This window comes from Falco naumanni, chromosome 3, assembly GCF_017639655.2.
Source record: "Falco naumanni isolate bFalNau1 chromosome 3, bFalNau1.pat, whole genome shotgun sequence".
NCBI lineage: Eukaryota > Metazoa > Chordata > Aves > Falconiformes > Falconidae > Falco > Falco naumanni.
This window is the reverse complement of record NC_054056.1, coordinates 86,583,580-86,605,963: the sequence shown is the minus strand read 5'-3', so window position 1 is coordinate 86,605,963 and position 22,384 is coordinate 86,583,580. Positions and strand designations below refer to the sequence as shown.

Below are 22,384 nucleotides of genomic sequence, written 5' to 3'. Positions count from 1 at the left end.
GCTCTCGTGAAAGGGGTTTCTAGACAAACATATCTTAATGCTTGAAAATAATTTTAATGTTATATCAGAGTAAGGAAAAAAGTCCTAGAGCTAGAGCCATACTTGTATAAGTCCATCTTTATAAGACTTAATCCTTATCACATATGTTAAAAGGAAGATGTAAAATGATACCCAAAGGGAAGGCAAATCAAATCAATATTTAGTGCATCAGAAATGCTATCATAATGTATGTTTCTATTTCTCAGGACAGGCATCCCATTTTGCAAGTGACCAGTCCTAAATCACTGAGATTTTCTTTGCCTTTCAGTTGAGCCACCAAGGGCAAACAGGAAGGTACTTCCCTTACCCTACCATTCCCTCCCAGATATTTTTTTTTCAAGCGATAGACTATAAGTTACAAAAAAAAAAATTTCTTCCCCTCAAAAAACATAGCTCATAAAATGGAAAGACCATTTTCAGAATAATCAACAAGACTACTGAGTGTTGGCACTCTCTGGCATTAAGTTTCAGTTCTGTGCTGATAGCACGTGTTGCCCTGCAGTAATGCAGTAAAAATACAGCAAAATCAAAGTGTTGCAAAGAGCTGTGCAAAACCTTCAGTGAGTTCTAAGGAAATAATATCTGAACACAAGCAGTAAAACCAGGCTAGAAGGTGACACCTAGACCCAGTTTTATGACAGACCTGGAGGTGAACCAAAATCAGCAATAGCATTGCCTTTGGAAACTATTAATAAGACAGACACCAGCAATTTGGAGAACAATGTGTATTCAATTTAAAGAATTACAGTTGGATGATTTTCCTAAGGCATTTTCTAAGTCAGCAGGGTCAAAGGTAGACTTATAATACAACATGTATTCATTATTTATTTATCTATCTTTATTTTTTTATTTTTGGTGAAAAGCAGCCCCAAGCAGACTTCATTGTGTAGGAAGTTCAAAAAAACCCAAATAGTTTGCAGAGATCACTGTAGGCTTCTGCAAAGAACAATGAGGAAGAGATGCCACCTCAGTTTTAAGCAGAAGCATAAAGATTGATGATTATAATGCACAACATAATCTGACAACGCAGCCTATTTTTGAGAATGTTTAACATACTACTAACTCAAAAACCAGAAGAAATGAGATGGAACAGAGGAAAGCAGAAATTTAAGGCCAAAATCGTTAGCTCTTCAAAACTAAAAATGTGATGCTGAATGTTCCATAGATAGGGGCTGGAATCTAATTATCAGTCTTATGTGCTCACAGTCATCATCGTAATGCCATTCTAAAGTACCCGAGATCTCCGTCCCTTCTGAGCTGTGTACAGAGGGAGGAGGGGGAATATTTCCAAAGTAACATCCAGAAACAGTTTTGGATTTTTCTGTCAAAGAATCTCAAAGATAAAACTGCTGAAAAGGTCCTGGACTTAATGTAGCATTTAAGTCTTGGCTGATGATTCACAACCGGTAAATATCCCTCTAATGGTTTATCAGATTTTCGATAATGATTTGAGAGACTTGAAAGGTATTTCTTGAAACGTTATGATTTTTTTCCTTGTAAAGCAATCAATATGTACATACTGTGCTGCTTGATCTTATCACTAGTTACAGCTGGAAGTATATGACTGAGACATTTATTAAAAGTCCTCTGCTTTTTTTATTTTGTGTGTTTAATTTTGTAATGAAAACTCTCAGTGATTTACTGAGAAAAGATTGCATGTATCAGAAAGATTGGGATTTCTAGTTTTGATCATGGAAAGAGGCAGAGACACAGGCTTTGTCTGAAGTTAAGACCTGTACTAGAGGTCAGATGAAGATGTTCTTTCCTTCTCTGTTTCTACAGAGAAAGTTTATGAAAGGCAACAGAAAAAAATCAGGTCAGCTATGAAAACAAAGTGTTCTTAAAATCAGAACTTGCACTGCTTACATATGCAGCCATGCAAGTCTTTTCTTTTTTCTTTTCTTAAAGCTGGTATGAAAATAATCAACACCAGATTTTCCCTTAAGAGAACAGATTCTCTCTGTTCTGAACCCGTCAAAGGTTTTTCTCTCTTTTCTGAGTAGAGAGGTGGATGGCACTGCTACAGCAGTGTACAGAGACTTTGACAGAGGCTGGAGTCCCTTCAATATTTCCAGAATTTTATAGGTTTTAGAGGTTTTATGACAATAATACTTTCTTCAACTTGCACATATACTGTAAGGTTTGTATAGATACTTTATGATCAGGTCCATAGTATGTGTTTAAAAGAGACTTTTTAAAATAGATGAGCAATCTGGATTCAAAATCTAAGTGATGGAAAGTAGAAATTGCAAGTACTCTTAGTAAATTATCTTTATGAGTAGAGTTTGAGAATGTATATCTTGACTTATCCTGCAGTCATCTAACTTCAGGTTTTAACCACTGGTTTTCTCAGTTTAAGAGACAGAATTGTCTTTCTATATAGATTGCTTTAGAGTATGATTATCTTCAACCTGTTGATTGTTATTTTAATAGACTTCATTTTTAAAAACTATTATTGATTTTCCCAGATCTCATATCATTACTGGAGTACAGTTCCAGAACTTGTAAGTTTTGATTTTTTGTAGAAGACTAAACAGCATACAGTAAGTGCTGTTTCACTGATGATAAATTCTGTTATTGATGAACGTAGCAGCATTTGCTGCCAGCCTGAGCAGGGCTGAGGACTGGAATTCTATGTGTGCATTGAAACCAGTATTACATTTATATTTCTGACACCTTCTTAGTTTTCAATGACATTTCAAATACAAACTTTCAATAGTATGGTGCATTCATTTGCTAAGTCCCCCTAATACATGTCAAATCACATAATCCAAATTACATTATTTGCATATGTTAATCTTTTTTAATAATTCTTATCAATCCTTACCAACAGCTGATGCATTTTTATCAGATCACCCTAGCTTTCCAATTTTTCTTTTTGTTGAATCGTTGTATATTGTCTGCTATTCTACAAACTTACTTATGTAAGATAAAGAAACTCCTCCCAACATTTAATGTTTTTAATGAAGCCAAAGCTGGTTTTAAGGGTTTTTTTGTTACCCTAAATTTGTTCTCCATAAAACTGAAATGACTGGCTGAATTTCTTTGTTATGTTCTCCACTTGTATTTCAGGTGCTTGAACTTCTGCTCTCAGACAAATTTTTGGAAGTAATTTCTGAATCTGTACGTGCACTGTTTATCCCTTTCTCTCCCCTTTTCAAGATAGATTGTAAGTTCTTGATTTCTCAAGCTTTCCTCCTTACTTTTAGTATTTCCTCCCAGCATTTACAAGAACAAAAATTCTACTTTTCTTCCTGAGGCAGGCTCCCACTGAGCTGTGGGGAGCAGCATGTAAGTTGTGCATGTAGGGTTTGGTCAGACCACTACTCTCTCAAAAGATGTTTTTTGAAACAGTTATCTTCCAATACTTTTGATTCACTTGTGCAGTCCAGAAGAAAAAATAAGTCTGCTTAAAGTGTCAAAGAAAAAATTCTAGTTTATTTACCCTGCATGCTTCACTGAGGGACACATGTCTCAAGTTTTACTGTTTAGCAACATTGGGAAATGAATAATTTCAAACAAGCCAACCTTCTCAGGTCACCATGAATTCCCTTCAAAGCTATGAGAAGAGTGCTTCCATTCCTGAAGCCGCTGACTTGTTGAATAGCAATTATATATTTTTTTTGTATAAATGTGATGTGAATATTCAATGACATTTGCACTCCTGCAGGTCTTGAGTGTCTTCTTGCTCAGCCTTATTAGTGAACACTTAATTGTGCTGAACTCTACTTCCTAAAAAGGTATGCAGCAGTGGGAATATCCTGGGGCTATTCTAGGATAGTTTTACATGAAGAAAGCTGTCTCTATAACATGCTGAAGAGATATTCCCTTGTTGTCTGGGTCTCTGATGTTTTAAGGAAAGAGGCAGACTTTTCTTACATGTATCTGGGTCAGTAACTACACTTGTTTTCCCCAATGAGATTTGGTTTTCCAGTCACTTTAACTCTTAGTACATACTGTATTAAAGGCTGCTGTTTTCTTTGAACAGCAGCAGCCTCAGTACTGGGGGCTCTTTATTGCCCTAACAGGAAAAAAAAAAAAAAAAAAAAAAAAAGATGGAATTGATCATGGACTGATCCAACTGTAGTATTACAAGACTCAACAGATTCCAACTCTATTTTTAAAGGCTGAAAGTGATTATGCTAACTGTAAAAGTGGACAAAGAAGATAAGAACAGTAAATGGTCTGAACTAGATGATCTTTGAGGTTCCTTCCAAGCCAACCCATTCTGTGATTCTATTATTCTATAAAATGCATGATGAAAAGATGGCAAATGGGACTTTATAAATAATAGAATATATAGCAGGCAATGCAATAGATCGAAGAATGCTGATGGGACGAAATACTCCTTCATTTGGAATTTCACAGAATTTCTTATCAGATGTTTTCAGTACACATGAAATTCTATCTCCAGCAAGACAAGGATACTCAAAAAACACACATCAGGTGACACCTGTGGACAGCACATCTCTAAAAGCAGCACTAGCTTAAGCCAAAAATACTATGACCTTCTGCAACAGCCACATGCATTCTACATCGCAGCAGCTACCTGCATAACTTTTGAAAATCTTTTATTTTATTATCACTTATTTAACCCTTTAATAAATGCACATGCTACTTTCTATGGCACTCTGCACACAGGGAAATCTAAGAGTGGACAAAAAAAATTGAGGACTGAGGCCAAAGAATCATAATCCATTTGATAATTACAGGTAAGGTTTTGACATGTCTTCTATAAGGAGAGAGATATCAGCAGAATAAAAGGAAGTGTGATGTCTCCCTTCTCATTACTCTTTAAAAAAGCCGCCTGAAATATCACTAATCATCTGTTGGTTTTAAAAGCAGCAGAATATTCACAAGATCTGGATGACACTTCAAAAAAATTTTCTGTTCACAGTGTGTAAGCATAAAAAATAGCCCTGACAATTTCAGCTAAGCAAACTGTAATATGCGATGGAAACAGATGTTTTACATGAGGCTGGTAGCCAAGCCATGTCAGAATCATTAATGCATTTGGAGCTCAATTTCAATGCCATTTGATGTTGACAGGATTCTTCATATTGTCATGAAGACATCTGGGACTGGTGCCTTGGAATTCACCCCTTGGAAAGGGACAGGATCTGTAGCTGCTTTTAGGATAACTGTTGACTTTATCAGTGGTTCCTAACACTCAAAAGTAAATGCGCTTTGCCTCAGCTGGTGTTGTGCTCTGATTGTCATTGCCAATGTGCATAAAAGATCCCATGAACAATGAAAATATGAAGCTGAATAAAAGTAAACTCCTATTTTTCCACCTTTGCCTTAACTTTCTGACCACTGGTTCAGGTGTGTAGCAGAGAAGTCCCACACCAGCACTCCAGGCATTGCTCTGCCATCTCCTCCAGGGTGCTGCCACACACCTTCCTTAAAGCATGTCTGCCTGCCACACAGGCCATCACTGTCTCTTTCTTCTCCTTCATTTCTTCTGAGTAACACTTAGAGTGTTAGACTGAATCATCATTAAGGATCATCTTTTCATCCTTTTTCATACACAGGCCTCCACCAGGTGGTCCTGATTTAAGTTGTGAAGCTACACTAGCCATGAACAATAACTTGAATTTCTTAAAGTTGGTTTATAGGTAAGTCAGTTTTTTCCAAGGTTGTTTTCTTCAAGGGTAGAAGCCTGCCTTGACTCCTGTAACAGTGACGTTGCAAGAAAGACCTCAGTGAAAAATGAATGTCTACTACTTGCTTCATAAGAGGAAGCTTGGAGGCATGGAATCTGATGTGATTCCATGATTACATGAGAACACGCGAATGACTGCCTCTCCATGGAGAAGACCCACATGTGCACTGCAGCCTGCCACAGCTCTTATCCTGACCATCCTCAGCAGCTGCAGCCCCAAAGCAGGTCAGTCTATGATTCAACCCTTTTATTTCAGAAAAGCCTTATCACACATGTTTACCAGTTTTCCAGTGTTTGTAAGATTGCATTTGTTACAATGGTTTCCCCTCATTCAGTCATTAGGTCTGTGCAATGAAGTGACAATCCACCCTATCAGCTAGATAACATCCTGAATTAAGGATAAAACATGCTATAAATCTGGGTGTGCAGACGAATATATACATGGAGACTATGTTTGTATGTGTAGGTAGGTAACAACAAACATACAGAAACAGCTTTAATCTGAGTTTTGTAGTGATGCAAGTTTCACAATTTACTCTAATATTTATTTTTAATTCTCATTGGTTACAACCATGTATGGAATAAATAAAATATGTTAACTACTTAATATTAGTGCAACTTTGACTAGAATCAAACTCAAAGGTACAATGGAAGTGAAACATTAATATTATTTTTAACTTAGAAGACTTATGTACGATGCTACAGATTGGAAAAAAATAAAAATATATAGAACCTTTATCCCATTCATACAGATAGGTAAGCAGACCCATCTTTTTTTTTGCATCTGCTCCTCTAACAACAGATTTGTAACCAGGACAGAATTTGCAAATACAAATTCCTTATATTTTATGTTTGAAAAAGCTCATTGTGTCTCTATTTTTTTGATGCTCCTTTCTAACCTGATGTACTTTTACATTAAGTACAAAATGTCTGTATACCCTTCTTCAAATATTAAAGAAAAAAATGGGTTAGGAAAGCAACGCTTGTAATACTGTTCAGAGTGTACCAAATCCAGAAGCAGAACTTCAATGAATAAGAAAAAGCTACAAAGCTCACTTTCATTTTATGCCAGAAGTTCAAGTACTTTATTGAGAGGTAGTGAGGAGTTATAAAACCTAAAGTTTACTCTACATACATTGGAAATTATATGTTAATATTTGTTTTTATTATTTATTAAGGGCCACCAAAAACGCCTTCAAGTTTGAAAGAGAACATGTTAAATGCAGTGGACAGGAAATGTAGTACTTGTGTACTAACACAGCTCTTACCCTTACATTATCCCTTATAGTTCTTAAGCCTTATATTTCAGAATAGCAATTGTTTAGATTAAATCTATCCTTCAAAAGGCCATTGACTGATATGAATAGGAGCAGTATCAAAATTACTCAAATTGTTTTGTTTGTCTGTTAAGACTTTTGCACTTGTTAATTAGCTAAGAGGTATTAATGAAGCATCCCTGTACACAGTATTGGTATCTAATATAGTGAAGACAGTTTTATTGATTGGGATCTTAAAATTACAGACAGTTTTAAAAACAACAAAATTGCAACAGACACCCTTATAATTACAAATTTGATTCTAGTTATGTTTAATTCTTTTTTTTTTCTTTTTCTTTTCTTTTACTTTATTTTTTCTCTTTGCAAATCACAAATCACAGATTTTCCTTGGGGTCAGGAGGGGCGGAAGGGAAAGAAGAAGAAGGCAAGTTCTCTTCTTAAAAGCATTCTTAAAAGTATCTTGTGCAGTTTTCATGAATGACTAGATCTCTACAACAAAAAATTAACAACTCAGCTACCCAGTCCCAAATTTTCTCATTGTACACCATAACCAGGCTTGAACAGGAGAGAATGCAAGAATGCAGCTGGCTATAGAATGAGCTCCCAGTTTACATAACAGTGAAAGTAATCAGTATGTTAAAATGAACTAGATTAATTATAATCTGCCTGTATATAAATAATGTTCTTCCACTGCTGCTACAGGGGGGAAAAAAAAACAAACCAAGATGATATATTTTATTGAATGTGAAGCAGATGATTGATTTCAGTTGCAGAGATTTCAGCAGAGATCTGTCCTGCAAACTTTCTACATGCAGCACATCCATTTGTTTGGGGTGAGAAACGTGAAGGAGACCTGTGCAGATTAAGCTCTAAGGACCAGAAACTGAGGTCAGTGATATAGCTGTATATATCCCTTCAACTCTGAACCATAACAATGCTTCTGTCCAAAGTCCAAACTTTACCTTCTTTTGAATTGCTATTCCTCCCCTCCTGCTCTCTGCCTGAAAGCACACAGTCCCTACATGGCATTTTCCTTAGAGATGTGTCTTTTTTCTCAGCCTCAGATATACTCTCCATTTGTAACTTGACCTCTTGCTCTATTCCCTTACAGTAACACATACTTCATGACCTGACCCACAGCACTTCATTTTTACTTGCCTCAGTTACCCTTCCATAATGTTCTGGAGGAGACAACGTTGATACTGAAATACCCCTGCCTGATGCCATAGCAATGTAAAAACTCAAACAGGTGCTTGACTGGAAACTCATGCATTTAAAGCCAGTGAATTTTCAGGGCTGGGGTGTCTTAAATACAGAACAGAGACGCATGCATGCTTCCCTCCCCCCCACCCCCGGCTTCTGTTTCTGTGGTTTAAGCAATCTAGTTAATTGTTCTGAAAGTTGTGGTGAAGAAAAATAAAATAACTGACCTGGTATCACTGCCTCCCCTAAAGCAAACCATGTAAAAAGTCCACCGAGTGAAAGCATGTCAACCCTGTCAAGTCAAAGGCTACAGCAAGCTGTTCATTAAGTCCTGAATAAAGGATGCTGTTCTGAACTAAACTTGTATTTGATCTCTATTTCTTTGTTGATATTACAAAGCAATTACTTATTGAGGGTTTCCATAGTAACAAGTGACATAATTTTTTGTTTTAAAGCTCTTTTATGCACTTAACATACAGATACAGTGGGATAATTGCAGGGAATACTGTTCCTGCTTTCCTGGTATTATTTAACCAGAGCAGGGTAAAGGAAAGCATGGTTTTCAATGAAACTGGAGATTTATTTTCCCTCCTCTGTAAGAACATGAAAAAAACTTTACAATTTACTTACATCTTTGGTTTCTGCGTTTGCTCTTGTACATAGTCATTCTGAAGAAATTCCACTTTCTAAGAAGTAATTGCCTTGGACACGGACAAAAGAGATGAGATCGTGCTTCTGCTTTGCAGTGAGACAGTTGCTCACTGACAGAAGGTAACCAGCAATCTCTCAGAGAAAGGCAGGGTAATACCATTCTCCTAAAATCCAGGGTAGATTCTACTGGCTCTAACTATTTTCTCTGTTACAAAGCCCAGAGACAAAATATATTTATTTTCCTCTTTTTCAAACGTGTTTTATGCTAGCTAATAAAATCCAGAAAGTATATAGAATCACATAATCAGACAATATGGGATAATGTGCTATTCAATAGCCTGACATCAAGATTCCTTGAAAAAGCCCTGATATAACCAAAACTGCATAAATGACCTCATAAACTAACAAAAACTAACTTTTCATTGTCAGGTCTTAGAATTATGCATATGAGGACATTAAAATATTTTGGGCTAAATTTTCAAGCAGAAATACTATTTTTGAAAAATCAGTGCATGTTGATCAATGAAAACCTGACTGCAGGTCTGAGCTCATGAATAGGTTATGCAGGAAATAACATATAAAATGCAAATTTTTTTCCATGCCTATGTTTACTCCTGCATTACCTTCCAATGATTTAATTTGAGGAAAGTTATTTAAGCAACATTCTGCTGATTGCTCATTTTTATAAGTACTTCATCGCCTGCTAGTCTGTTGAATCACAAGGTCATGGGGAAAAAGTGGCAGCACTGTATGATTTTTCACATATATGTATGTCGCCGTTTCAAAGAACCCAGACATCTTCCTAAAGGGAACAGAGGAAAGGGGAAAAAATTCTTGCCGTGTGGAGGAGATAAGAGTTATGATGACATTCAAGAAAGAAGATGACAATGGCAGCTATGCAGCTCGAAAGAGGTGGAAATTTCAGTTCATTCAGCAATAAATCTGCCGTCAATAAAATTACGTGAATGGATTTCTTAATGTTTTAAGAAATTAATGTCTTGAAGTGCTCTTCGTGTTTTAAGATCTTGATCACAGATATCACAAATACAGAAGTGTCAAAGGAATAGAGATAGAGGATGGGGTAATGTAAAAATAATTGCTGACTCAAATGTCTTGAAAATAATAATAATAGTTGTATTGCTATTTAAAATGCATAGATTGACAACAGCTTTTTAAACCACTCAAAAAAATCTAAAGCTAATGTTTTTGGCTTACATAAAAAAATTTAACATCTGGTGCCTATGGATCATTCATGTTTCAGAAAGTAAAAAACTCCTTTTCAAAGACAGGGAGAATTTGCAGCATCCATCTAAAAACATAAACCTACAGGTATTTTATTAATGAAAAAACCCTAAAATTAAAAGGAATGTCTATTTTAAGCTACCTACCATAAAATTATACTTTTTCCATCTTTTTTTTTTCTCTCAGATTTTTTCTTTTTATATCTCCAGTATAACCATTTTTTAGTCTTGTGCATTATTTAATTTTCCTTTCAAATGTTCAGTATTCGTATATCCTCACATTGGCACACCTCTAGCTACTGAAGTGAAAACTGTACTTTATATTGACTTTATTCCTGTACTTCTCCTCCCTTTGTCAAAATCTGACCACATGTCTTTTCATTTGCTTTGGCTTTGTATCAGCATAGCTGAGAATAATGTGTAGCCTGAAAAAAAAAAGTGGAAGTAACGGATGCATTTTTTAGATGTATTTGGTATTTCAACTCCAGTCATCTCCAAATGCCACAGTTGAAGTAACGCCATCTCTGTTGTGGAGGTCAGCAGAAAGGTGGGAAATTGCAAAGCACATGAACAGTGACAGGAGGAAAAAAAATTGGCTAAGTGATTGCTAAACATAGCAGCAGACAAAATGTCTGTACCATATAGGAAGAACCTGCATGCCACATTAACATTGTGCATTTAATATCCATTTAGGTCAGTATTTTTGCAGTAGTTTGTATGCGCTGAGGATATTTGTGCAGTTTTCCTGCTTTGTTTTTTTGTCTGAGTTAATTTCCAGCTGAATCAGGTCTGTGATCTGACTTAGAGAGAGAGACCTGTGGTCTCCCTTTAGATCTGCTGCTTTATGTAGCAGTATTTGTTTCCTTTTCTTGCTCTTTTTCTACTTCTACCTGAATTGAAGGCTCTTGTCCATATTATTAAGTTCAAATTTTCCTTATTTTCTTGGTTTAGTAAGATGTCCTTAGTCTTTTTCCTCAACCCACATTAGACCTTAACTATAGAAATAATTTGTTTTCCTCATCATCAATGGCTAATCTTTTTCATGTGCTTAACCTGGACATATATTACCATCTCTCCATATGATATTTTTCATAGCACATACAACAACAGGTATATTTTTCCATTGTTCTTTTGTGAATTATTCTATTACAACCGTGTATTTGTATGCAAATGTATCAGTAATGGCATAATATAAAAATATAAACTAAATGGAAATTTCATGGGATAGGAATTAATTTATTTTAAATGATCCCTGAAAACACAGTCTTTATTGCTTTTTCTTTGTGTTAATTGCAACTCTGATTATTTCTTCAGTACAGTGAAATGCATTTGCTAAATATAATGTAAATACACTCTGTTTGGTGAATCATTCTAGGTCTGTTCATCAAAAAATATCACAAAAAAAGTACTTGAATGTGCTGGCTAGATTTGAGTGGGCACAGAAGCCTCCTGTTCCTCTGTGTTACTGGTCTCTGTTAGGAGACTTTAAAATTCACTTTCACACTATTACAGCCTTAAAAAAGTCAGAATCTTGCATATGGCTGGTTAAGTGCAACAAGCTTAGTGAGGTGGGAAGAAATGATTGGAACCTCTCAGCAACAAAAATCACCTAGTCATATTAAGCTTATTACTTTTCTACAAGGATGCATCTTCTTAAATGATTACAAAAGTTTAAAATGGTCTTAAAACAGTCTGTTTAATGAATTTTATCAGTTCATTCTTGCTAGTGGTAAAAAAATAAATAATGTCCACATCTGCATATCTGATACCGCCTCTCAGCTCTCTCTTCTCCTACCCTACGGGTCCCAATAAGAAATTTTTGTTTGAAATAAATTTCTTAGACTATTTCCTAAGCAGAGGATAAGAAAAAAATACAGATACTTTACAAATACAAATAACTCCTGACTAGAATGTCACATATTACTCATCAATAAACACTTTGCCTGGGCTGTATCCTCAAATTTATTTTTAATGAGCAGACCTTAGACAGAAAAGGAAGGTGGAGGAGGCTTAACGTATGTTCTGTCTTTCAGTGTTTAATTCAATGCACCCAGTCAATTTAGATAATATCCTTTTAAAGCTTCCACTATGGTTATTTTATGATATCATCTACGAAAATATTACATCTATGAATATGAATTATTTTTTTCTTGAAATAAATGGTATGTGTAAGGATCAACATTTAACCTTTTCCGAGTAATAAATACTCCTTATACGATTTTGATGTATTATAATTATGCACTTGATGTATGCACCATTTATTGATAAAAATTTGGACAATTATCTAACAATAATGCTTTTTAACATGGTGTAATTTAGATAAGTAAAATTCACTTTACTAAGAAATGCCATTTAGCTGTTTCAGCAGGTTTATGACAACATCATCTTTTTATGATGTAATGAGGGCAGAATTTAAAATATTGGCAAAACCATACCCCTGACTAACACTGGTACAACACTGGAACAGGCTGTGGCAAGCAGAATAAGAAACAGCAAAATCTGTACTTCTCATACTTACAACTAGAAGTTAGAATCAAGGAGTTCCATAAATGCTTTTGGAGAGACAACAAAGGTGGTTAGCATTCCTGAAGCAGACCCGAAATAAAGACCGATCAGAGTGCCAAAGAAGGAAACTTTTATTAAAAGGTTACCTGTAAAGGGCTTAACTCAGCTGCCTAAACATTCATGTCTAGCATTACTTTGATGATTTATGGCATCTGAGCCATCCACACAGTGCCAGAAAATATGGCACAGGACCTGTGGGAACCCTCAACCTTGTGGAGCACTCTGCTGAAGCCAAAGCCATCTTAAATGCCTCTAGGCAAATGTTTAGGCAACTGAGTGCAGCCCAAAGACTTTATATTCTAGCCTCTCTGATAACTATCATTATCCTCTAGCTTTTTTATACTTAAGGTGATTGTTTCAAAGTGGTCCCAATCTGAACTCTCAGACCTTGACCCTTGCAAGAGTTGATGGATACGTGTGGAGGAGAACCCCTACAGAGATCCACTGAAATCCAGACAGGAAACAGGAAAAAGTCCTGCCTGTCACAGACCTGTGATTGATTGCAGTAGGGATTATCTGGAAAGAGAAAATGATAAGGTGTATGACTGAGAATTTTTAAATATCCTCAAAAAGGCCACCATTTGTTAGTATACAATCCACAGCTGATTGTGTGGATTAAAAAATTGTGTGAATAAGAGAAATAATGTAGCATAACACTTTTAAATCAGCAGTACGTGCTTGTACTAAAGCCAGAAAGCCTGTCAAAATGTTTTAACAGTCTTCCTTTACTTCAGCCAGTTTTTACTCTGCCCAAGTGTTCATATCCAGAATACAGTTTGCAAAATTTCATGAAAACCTCAAGTATTCTTCAAAAGCTGCATTAGAATGGAATTTGTTACATTCACACCATTCCCATAATCTACTAGTTTAGAAAATAACATCAGAAGAAATTATTTTTTCTGGAGCTACTTGATATTTAGAAAAGTATTTGGCTGTTCCTTGTCTCTATTATCTTCCACATTTATGCTGACCTCCTTTACTTTTCTTCAGCACTATCAGACGTTAATGGCACTTGAGCACAAAAGATTCTTCTTTAGCTAGAAGGAGAAAGCCCCCAGGGTACTGGTCTTACTTTCACCACAGGCAATTTTCTCTTATTCAATGAAGCTTCTTCACTAGAATATATAGTCTCATTGTTATACTAGCATGTATCTTTAATCTTTAAGGAATTTGCTGTCAAGCTTCCCTCATTAGACTGAGCTCTTTTTATCAGACGTCACTATTGCCATTTAGCAATATGATCACAGAGGTATGAGACAAAGCCTGCCATGTTCGTTCTCAGGTAGGAGCCCATAATGGCTCTTCCTCCAGTCCCTTGCCCTGTTCACAGAGTGTTCTCATTCCTTCAACAAGAGCATTAGAAAAGCATTCAGATATTTTTCTGTGACTAAAAATTTCCAAAGTTTAGTGTCACTTCCTACAAATGTAAGGTTGGTCAACAACTCCATGTCTGAAAGTAAAAATCTGTATCTATTCTAAAGATAAGAATTTTAAAGAATTACAAAAGATTAGGGGGGAGGGGGGGAAACCAACCCAGCTAAGCAAAGGTACTTCATAACAGTTCTTAAATACAGTAAAGGTTGGCAACACACAAAAAGAACAGGGGAGGGTCCATGAATAAGCCATTTTCTGTGTCTTGAAGTTAGAACAGTCACAACATACGCTGTAGCAACAGAAATTTAAATTAGTTGTTTGGAAACTGATTTTGTTATTGGTGAGGGTAGCTATACATTGCCTAAGGAGTGCTAAAGGATTTTGGAACAGGTTATGTATCTCAGAGGAGCCTGCCTAGGAGATGGATAAGATGACATCTTGCAGTTTCTTCCAAGCCTTACTTGTGATCCTATACGCCCGGATAAAGTATCAATCATCATAAGATTTAGCACTAGCCAAGATTCAGGACTACGTTAGTCTTTCAGCCTACCTAATACTAATGGAGCGTTTCAGACAGGAGGAGACTAGCATGATGTGGGGAGGCTCGACAGCAACAAGTGTGAAGCCTATAATGTCCTGAACATGCTTTTAGGGAATCCTGGAAGATCAATCTCTCCTCTTGACACTGGAGGGGCTTCTCCAGCTATGAATGAATGAGATCACCTGTGGTTGAACCCTGCTAAGAATCTTCCCAGACACAGATACTGGTCTACTAACTCAGGCACATAGAGATACACATTATGAATACTCTTCAGAGTTGCACTGTGTTCAAAAAATCATTTGGGTAACTTCCACAAGATTCAGAGGAGCTACGATACTTGGGTATGCTGGAGGACTGAACTTTCCACTTTGCAATTCAGAATGATGCTTTTACACAAAGAGCCCTTCGCAGCTTTCTCCCCAGTCCCAAAGACTTTCAGGGGCTCTAGAGAGGTTTGATACTTTCCCAGCTTTAACTCTCTCCTCATTATTCACACTGTCTTATATAACCCTTGAGTGAAACTTGGCCAGTTCTATTTTGTTCCCAGTTCCAAAAGCGAATAATGCAGTTCTGAATGTCTGATAGCTCTTCCTTTCTTTCAATAAAAGTACTGCACAAAGTACTGGTCCCTTCTGACTGGTAGCAGTAACATAAAGCTTTCTGTTCCTCCATCTGAGGAACATTTAGCTATTATTTTAAATCAGGTATAATAAGATATTCCTCTCTGAAATGTCTCAAAATCCAGTTGAACTTCAGGCTTAGAGTTAAGTATTCTATATGATAGATTCTACAGTGGAAAAGCACATCTTCTCTTCTGCTTTGGCAAGTGGAAAAATGGTAAATCAATCTCAGATGAATGCCATTCTGACTCCTTTCATTTGCTTTACACACTCTGTAAGATCCAAATTTGTTCCTCCTCTTAGATCAGTTTCTTTCCTAATCCATCTCAGTTCTTGACAAGTTTGTTCTTGGCTAGTTTCCTTTTAGTTTTGAGCAATTTTGATGTTTGGGTTTGTTTTGATTTTGCTAAGTCCTGGCTTGTTTTCATCTCATCTTTAATTTGATTTCAGCCAGGTTTTATCTAGCCCTGACAGGTTTCCATTTGTTCTGCTACATGCTTTGGTTGCTGGTTTGGCTGGGACTTTTCATCATCTTTTCTTTCATCTGAGGTGAGGTTGTCACCACGCAGCAACAATACTTCTCAGTTGCTTTCATGCTATTTCTAAACACCTGTTTAACAATGGAGACAGTCTTAAGAAGCATTCTGCTTCAAATTTCTTGAATTATGGGACTAAAATACACTTCCCTTACATTAAAAGGACTTAGAGGATTTGTGTCCCAATTTTTTTTTCCAAATATAAACCAAGATTCCACTCAAAAACATCTTTTCTTCAGGATTTACATTAATATAATTCAGAACACAAATTATGTATACAAAGGTGGTCTACATTTTTCTGATCATTAAACTAATTCTTAAGAATTCAATGTGTGAGTCATATTACTAGAAAAGCTTCCCTCTATTTCACCTTACAGTAATCCTTTCAATGATCATGATCTTCAGTGTTTTGCACAACATACTAAAGTTACAGTTCACAGATTTTCCTAAATATAGCACAAACACAATCCTGGACTTGGAAATATATTCATTCAATACAAAATTGTAGCAAAGTGGCTATCAGAATTACGGTAACAATTTTTGTCTGAGCTAGTTAGTAACACATTAAGAATTTCATTAGCCTAGGTCATTGAAACAATCTTAATGTGTCCAGAATTAACATTTCAAAGTGTAATAGTTTTTATCCAGTTGGTAAAGTTTTAATCCTAGTGGAAAACTGTTAGGAAGTCATTAAGTAATAGAAATCTTTTCTTCCGTGTTGTTAAATCTGAAATAAGTTGTGATGCCTGTGGCAGGCACAGGTTCCATCACCTCAGAGCTGGTAGATCTTATAGGATACTGCAAATATAAAAGAGTGGACAAATATCAGATGTGGAGGAAAAGCTGCTCTGATGATTTAAAAGAAAAATAAGGAATTTAGGCTTTTGATAGAGTAGTATGTGCTCAATGGTGGATTTAATAAAAAAATGTTCATACATACTATTTCTAGAGAAATAAAGTGCTGAATATCGGTAAGTTTTCATGAAAGATTTAAGATTACTTTTTTGATCAATCTATCTTGATTCTGCCTAAGTAAAAAGATCATTCCACTTCAGCACAGAGGTTTTTTTAATGGGAAATACACCAACTGCATCATATTCTGCAAACAGGTGATATCCATTTCAATTTGATTAGTGACATGCAATTCAGTGCTGCCCTGTTTTCCTTTTCACATTTGTTTTAATTATCACACTGATGAGACACTTCAGCATACTAAATTTAATGTTACAACCCTTCAGAATAGAATCTGTTCTTGCATAACCCAAGAACACTGCAAATATACCTCAGATTCATGTATCTTGATTCCGCTTAAGGGCTCAGAAGTACCTGAGCACCTCAAACAGGTTTTCAAACACAGCCGTTTGAAGAAACCATTTGCTACCATCACCACTATACTATAAGATCCTATTTTAAAGTTTTTATATGTTTATTGAAACAGCTTTACAACAGGTTCGAAATGCATTTTCAGTTTTTCACTCTAGTGAACATTGTCACACTTTGTTTACAAAACAGAACAGGGAGAGTTTGAGAAAGAACCTCTTGTGAACAAATGGGGCACTTAAAATGTCTAAGACTCACAGCAATGCAAACTGATGATGTTTTATGGTACAGCCAATGAACAGCTGCTGCTTCAGCCTTTCATTTCAGACTAAAGCTTTTCTAACAATCAAGAGAAAGCTGAAAATGTTCCACTTTCTTTTCTCATTACATGGGATCTTTCTTAGTGTGCAGGGCTCAAGACAATTTTAGTCATAATCAATCAGTGTAATGACTGGCTTGAGAAGGAGAATAAGGCCTTTAACAGAGACAAAAAGTGGAAGAAGAAGATTGATTTTTGGAGTGATGGAAAAAGCTGCATTATATCAACTCACCACCAGACCCTGCTAAAGGATGTAACACCAATGGCACACAGACAACAACGTCCTTTGAATTACAGTGCTCCACTCACTGTGCAAAATACTAGCGTGACTCCAACTTCACAACTGCTCCTACTTTTGGGGGATTTTTTTTTTTTTTTGGGGGGGGGGGGCTTGTGTGCATGTGCATGTGCTATGTGGGGTGGTAGGGTAGGGAAAGTGCTAACAAGAACTTATTACATTAAAATTACTAATGCACCTGATTTAATATCTTAGATTGGTAGATATCTGGGGAGGAAGATCATTTTCCCTAGTCTAAATGAGGCTGCATGCCTATGGTGGTATTATGTACATTTCGGGTCAAATGAATTCATAGGTTCAGTTTTTAGAATATGCTCAGCCCTTTAGAGAAACAGGATATTTTCTCTATGATTATAGCAAACTGAATTATTCAGTTTTATTTTAAGCTCAAGAAAGTTTTTAATCCAGATTGGTATTATAACACAATGGTACTATGTAACATTTAACACCCAAAGCTCTAATTTTTTCACTGAAAAAAGCTTTAAATATGTTGGTTACCTATTTGAGGAAAGGATATCAAATACATGACACACATTTTGCATATTAAAAATGTGGCTAAATAGCTAGAAACCCAATATTTTAAAGAAATAAAAGAATCCTTGAAAGTAACAAAAGGCATCAGAAAATGCTTTTGCATGATAAAGTACTTCCAAATCAAACACATTCTCTTTTCAGGAATGTTTCAAAACCAGAAGTAAGAGGGACTTGAAAAGACTAGTACTTCTGACCTTGAGGTGTTACTACTAAGTATCAGATCATACTGTGAATTAACTGCTAAAAATGCACATAGCAACTCTTTTCAACGGGATACTGAAACCCAGAAAACAGAATTGTGTTCTCAATGACCTGAAAACAAATTGAAGAGAGATGTCTGTACAGTAGAGGAGATAAAGAACATTTTTATCCCCTTGTGGACTTGGCAGGAAAAATGTTTTCTCATCAAGGTAAATACTGTAAGAGACTATGTGAAAATGTATTGAAGATGCTTTATTAAACTTCAGTATAAAATCATAGGCATTGGAGAATTTAGGTGCCAAGTTTTGTATTCCCTGTTCTGTGGCATTTTGGAAAGGTAAACCCCGTTCAGATAGCGTGAAAATAGCATCTTCTTGAAGTAGTCTGTTCAGACAAGATACCAAAATCATAGGGATATCCAAAATGTTTTTTGAAAAATCTGTACCAAAATAACCTCCATTATTGAAAACTTCTGTTTTTGATTCAGCTACACCAGTCAAAATGTGCTTGTATTTTTTAATGAAATTTGGCTTTACAGAAGAAAAACCCTCTGATGCTGCAGTAAAAAAAAGAAAGAGAAGGATTTAAGAAAGGCAGTTACTCCTACTCACCATTTATCTCTAGACTGAAATTTCTGCTCATGTCTTAGAATATAAAAGGTGTAGCAAATTATTTTGAAACTAATATTCATAGGAACCAGTTTAACTATGTTGCACTGAACATGAAACTCTCCCTGGCCACTACTAAAAGGGTAAGGTAGCTTCAAAACTTGCACTAAATTGGTCATGAAAGTATCAACTACATTCACTTCTAGAAGGTGAAGATAAGAAAAGTTACAAGTCCTCTTGAAAATGTCTTCTTTCCTCCCTCAGAATAATGATTTACAGAAAGGAAAATTATAATTAGAATACCCTAAAAGAAGAAACTTTGCTCTGAAGTATGACAGGAACATTAAACTTTGTGGGACATTAATTAAAATAAGACAAAACCTTAATCAATAATTTTTTTTTACACACAATAAAAAAAATGTTATGAATGATCCACATTTTACACTGAGTCAAGATTTCTCATTGAAGGCCACCTACACGTTGTTTTTTGGAATGTAGACCCAAGCCAGTCCAGATTCAATTTACTTTATGCCAAATGAAAACCATGCAATTTTGCTATCTTATAAATCCAAAACATGCACTATTCCATCGCAAAACGAAGTGGTGAGCTCAGAACATTGTTTATTCTGGAGGGATACAGTACTTATGACACAGCTATTTAAGAAAATGAAGTTTGGAAAATAAAGGTCCTCCTGAACTTGGATCAAATGCTAGATAAGAAGAGCATGAGAAGATTTTGTCTTGTTTTTCTGATTGGCATTGAGCTTAGTCTCAGTCATCTTTTGTTTAACACTCACTGTGGTTTTAAGGGCTCCCTCTGAGTGATGGACTTAGCAGTGTTAGGTTTGTGGTTGGACTTGATCTCAAAGGTCTTCTCCAATGTAAACGATTCCATGATGCTATGACTAAATGAAAAAGCATTTACACTGCCAGATTTTCTCAGGGACTGAGCACAGTGATTTTATCTGGCAAACATTCCTGGGTGCTTGAAAAAGGCAAAGCAGAAGAAATGCAAGATCATGTCAAACGTATGATGAAATGAAGTTGATCCAACTTTAATCTAAACCACACACAATCAAAACTATGTATGACATTTTCAGTGACTTCCAGTAAATGCAAAAATAAATCCACATGAAAAACTGAGGTGGGCTTAACTGATATAAAACTTATTGTAGAAAATATTACACTTTCTTCAAGCTGTACTGTGGACCAGAAAACCAAAATACAGTGAAATATTTGAGAGTTTCATGTCTTTCTGAACATTCTACAGCTGAATATTTTAAACTGCAGTCAAAATATGGCAGATGTGATAAAATGGGAGGGCGAGGTGTTTGACATCAATACACTGGATAGAAAGGTCCAGTGTAGAAATATAGTCCCATCAAGTGGATTTTTGATATTTTTTTTTTTTTCACAATTACATCCCCCTCTGCAGAACAATGCCACAATCTCCACACTGTTCTGACAGCAGCAGAACATGTGATGATTATTTTTTAAGAGATTAACGTGTTTAAAGGGCGTGATGAGACACAAGTCTATTAGGCAGCCCTCATTCAGACTAGTAAGTATTAGTGAAAATATTTTTCAAATATTAATAGAGGTATTGCTTCTGAATATCATCAAATTAATAACCTTTAAAACACCTGACTTCTGGGAAGGGGAAATAGTTTTATGTTTTTTATACGCTATCATATAGAAAACATATAATGAGGTTCAAGAATGCAGCATTTTTTATCAATGAGTTCAAGATTAAGAAAACAGTCAAATTTCCAGCTGTTGTAAATTAGATGTTATATGACTTAGTTGCCTACATTCATGGCTGACTGAGTTTCATGATGTGGGAGGCTCTACGTTATGCAGCATAAATCCAGGAAAATCATCAAAATTAGTTTAATTTAAATTAACTGAACATTTGGCTCACAATTCTTAATTTTCCAATTCAATGAACTTAATAGCCTAATCTTTCAAATAGAGGGATAAATTTGATCTGTAAATGGTATCTCTAGCTAAACATATGACTAATCATGCCATTTCACTGCCCAGTGTTTTCTCTTTGGTAAAAGCATCTTATTGGAAGTAGTCTTGAAATTTTCAGTGGAATCAATGTTTCCAAGGATGACTGCACTCTAATACACTAATGTGCAGCCCTTTAGTGGAAAATAGGTGTCTAAATTTAAATGAAGGCACTTTTCTTTATATAATAAATAAATCATTATATAATTTTATTTATTATATAAATAAAATTATAAATAAAGAGTTCCTTTATTAATTGCACCTATAAAGTGATGTAGCCTTAAACCACGGTCTAGGATCTGTCTTGAGATACCAGGAACTATGGAACATCACATGTTAAGCAACATAAAATACTGCAAAAGAAAGTAGAATTAAATTATCATCATGATAAATGCAGATTTTAAAGTTCCTTTCATAATGCGGAGTTGTTTTCTTGTTTTGCAAACTTAAAGATAATTAAACAAAGGTTTTCAACATTTTAAAAGAAATCACACCCTAGTGAAACGTTATCATCAGACCATATCGTACATTGAAATTGCTCCATTCCACCTATACAAAAATGTCAGTGCATTTTAATCTCACCTCTTTAGAAGTCTCAGCATTTCATAATAATCCAATTAAAAAACATAGTAATTTAAAACAAATATATGAATTTGTCTACAAAAGCATCATGAAAAACAAACAAAAAAAATACTAACCTCCTGCAAAGTATTCAATCTCTCCCTGTAAATGTTAAATAATTTAAATAAATTGATACTTTATTAACTAGAGAATTATCTTTATTTTTATATGTAGTGTTACTTGTATCAGACAAGTGTCGGAATCAGATGCTATATAAAAAAACTACATTTCTTCCAAGCTCCAAGCACCCTTTCAAACTTGATTCTACATGTCAGTTGGACCGAATCTGTAAAAAACTGGAAGACAGATAGAGGTAACCTGTGCTAAATTTGGACCATCCTATCCTTTGTGTAAGTGATCTGTATGATAATTTACACAAAGAAACTAACAGAATATAGGTGGAATAGGCCCATCTAAGCTTTTATTATAAAGTGATCAATAGCAATGAATGAACAAATTCCTTTATTCAAGTGGATGTAAGATTCAAAAGGTGATTCACCATTTATATGAAAAATTGGAATGTATTTGAAATGGAGACATGAATTGCAAATTTACGATACTGTAAATCAAAACCCAGTCATGACCAAGACGATAATGTTCTTTCCTTAAATTTTAAGGTTTTTACATTGACGGATTGCAGACCATTATAGAGACTTATTACCAAGGTACTCATAATTTCCTACCGAGGTTAGCAATTAATTATACTCCAGTGAGCCTCAAAATCTGGAATACAAGGCATCTGTACTCTGAACATGCTA

At 35.4% G+C, this 22,384-nt stretch overlaps 1 protein-coding gene across 4 annotated transcripts in view; it reads right to left on the bottom strand.

Annotated features, from left to right (window-relative positions):
* Nucleotides 1-22,384, bottom strand: part of RALYL (RALY RNA binding protein like) — a 403,990-nt gene that overhangs the window by 113,551 nt on the left and 268,055 nt on the right. Inside the window, exon 1 of one of the 4 annotated variants that reach the window (XM_040588215.1) lies at nt 8,815-8,930. The exons of the other annotated variants lie outside the window; for them this stretch is intronic. Coding sequence (XP_040444149.1) covers nt 8,815-8,851 — 37 coding nt within the window. The 5' untranslated portion in view covers nt 8,852-8,930. Of the gene's footprint in view, nt 1-8,814; nt 8,931-22,384 lie in introns of those variants that run through there. 4 annotated transcript variants of the gene reach the window in all.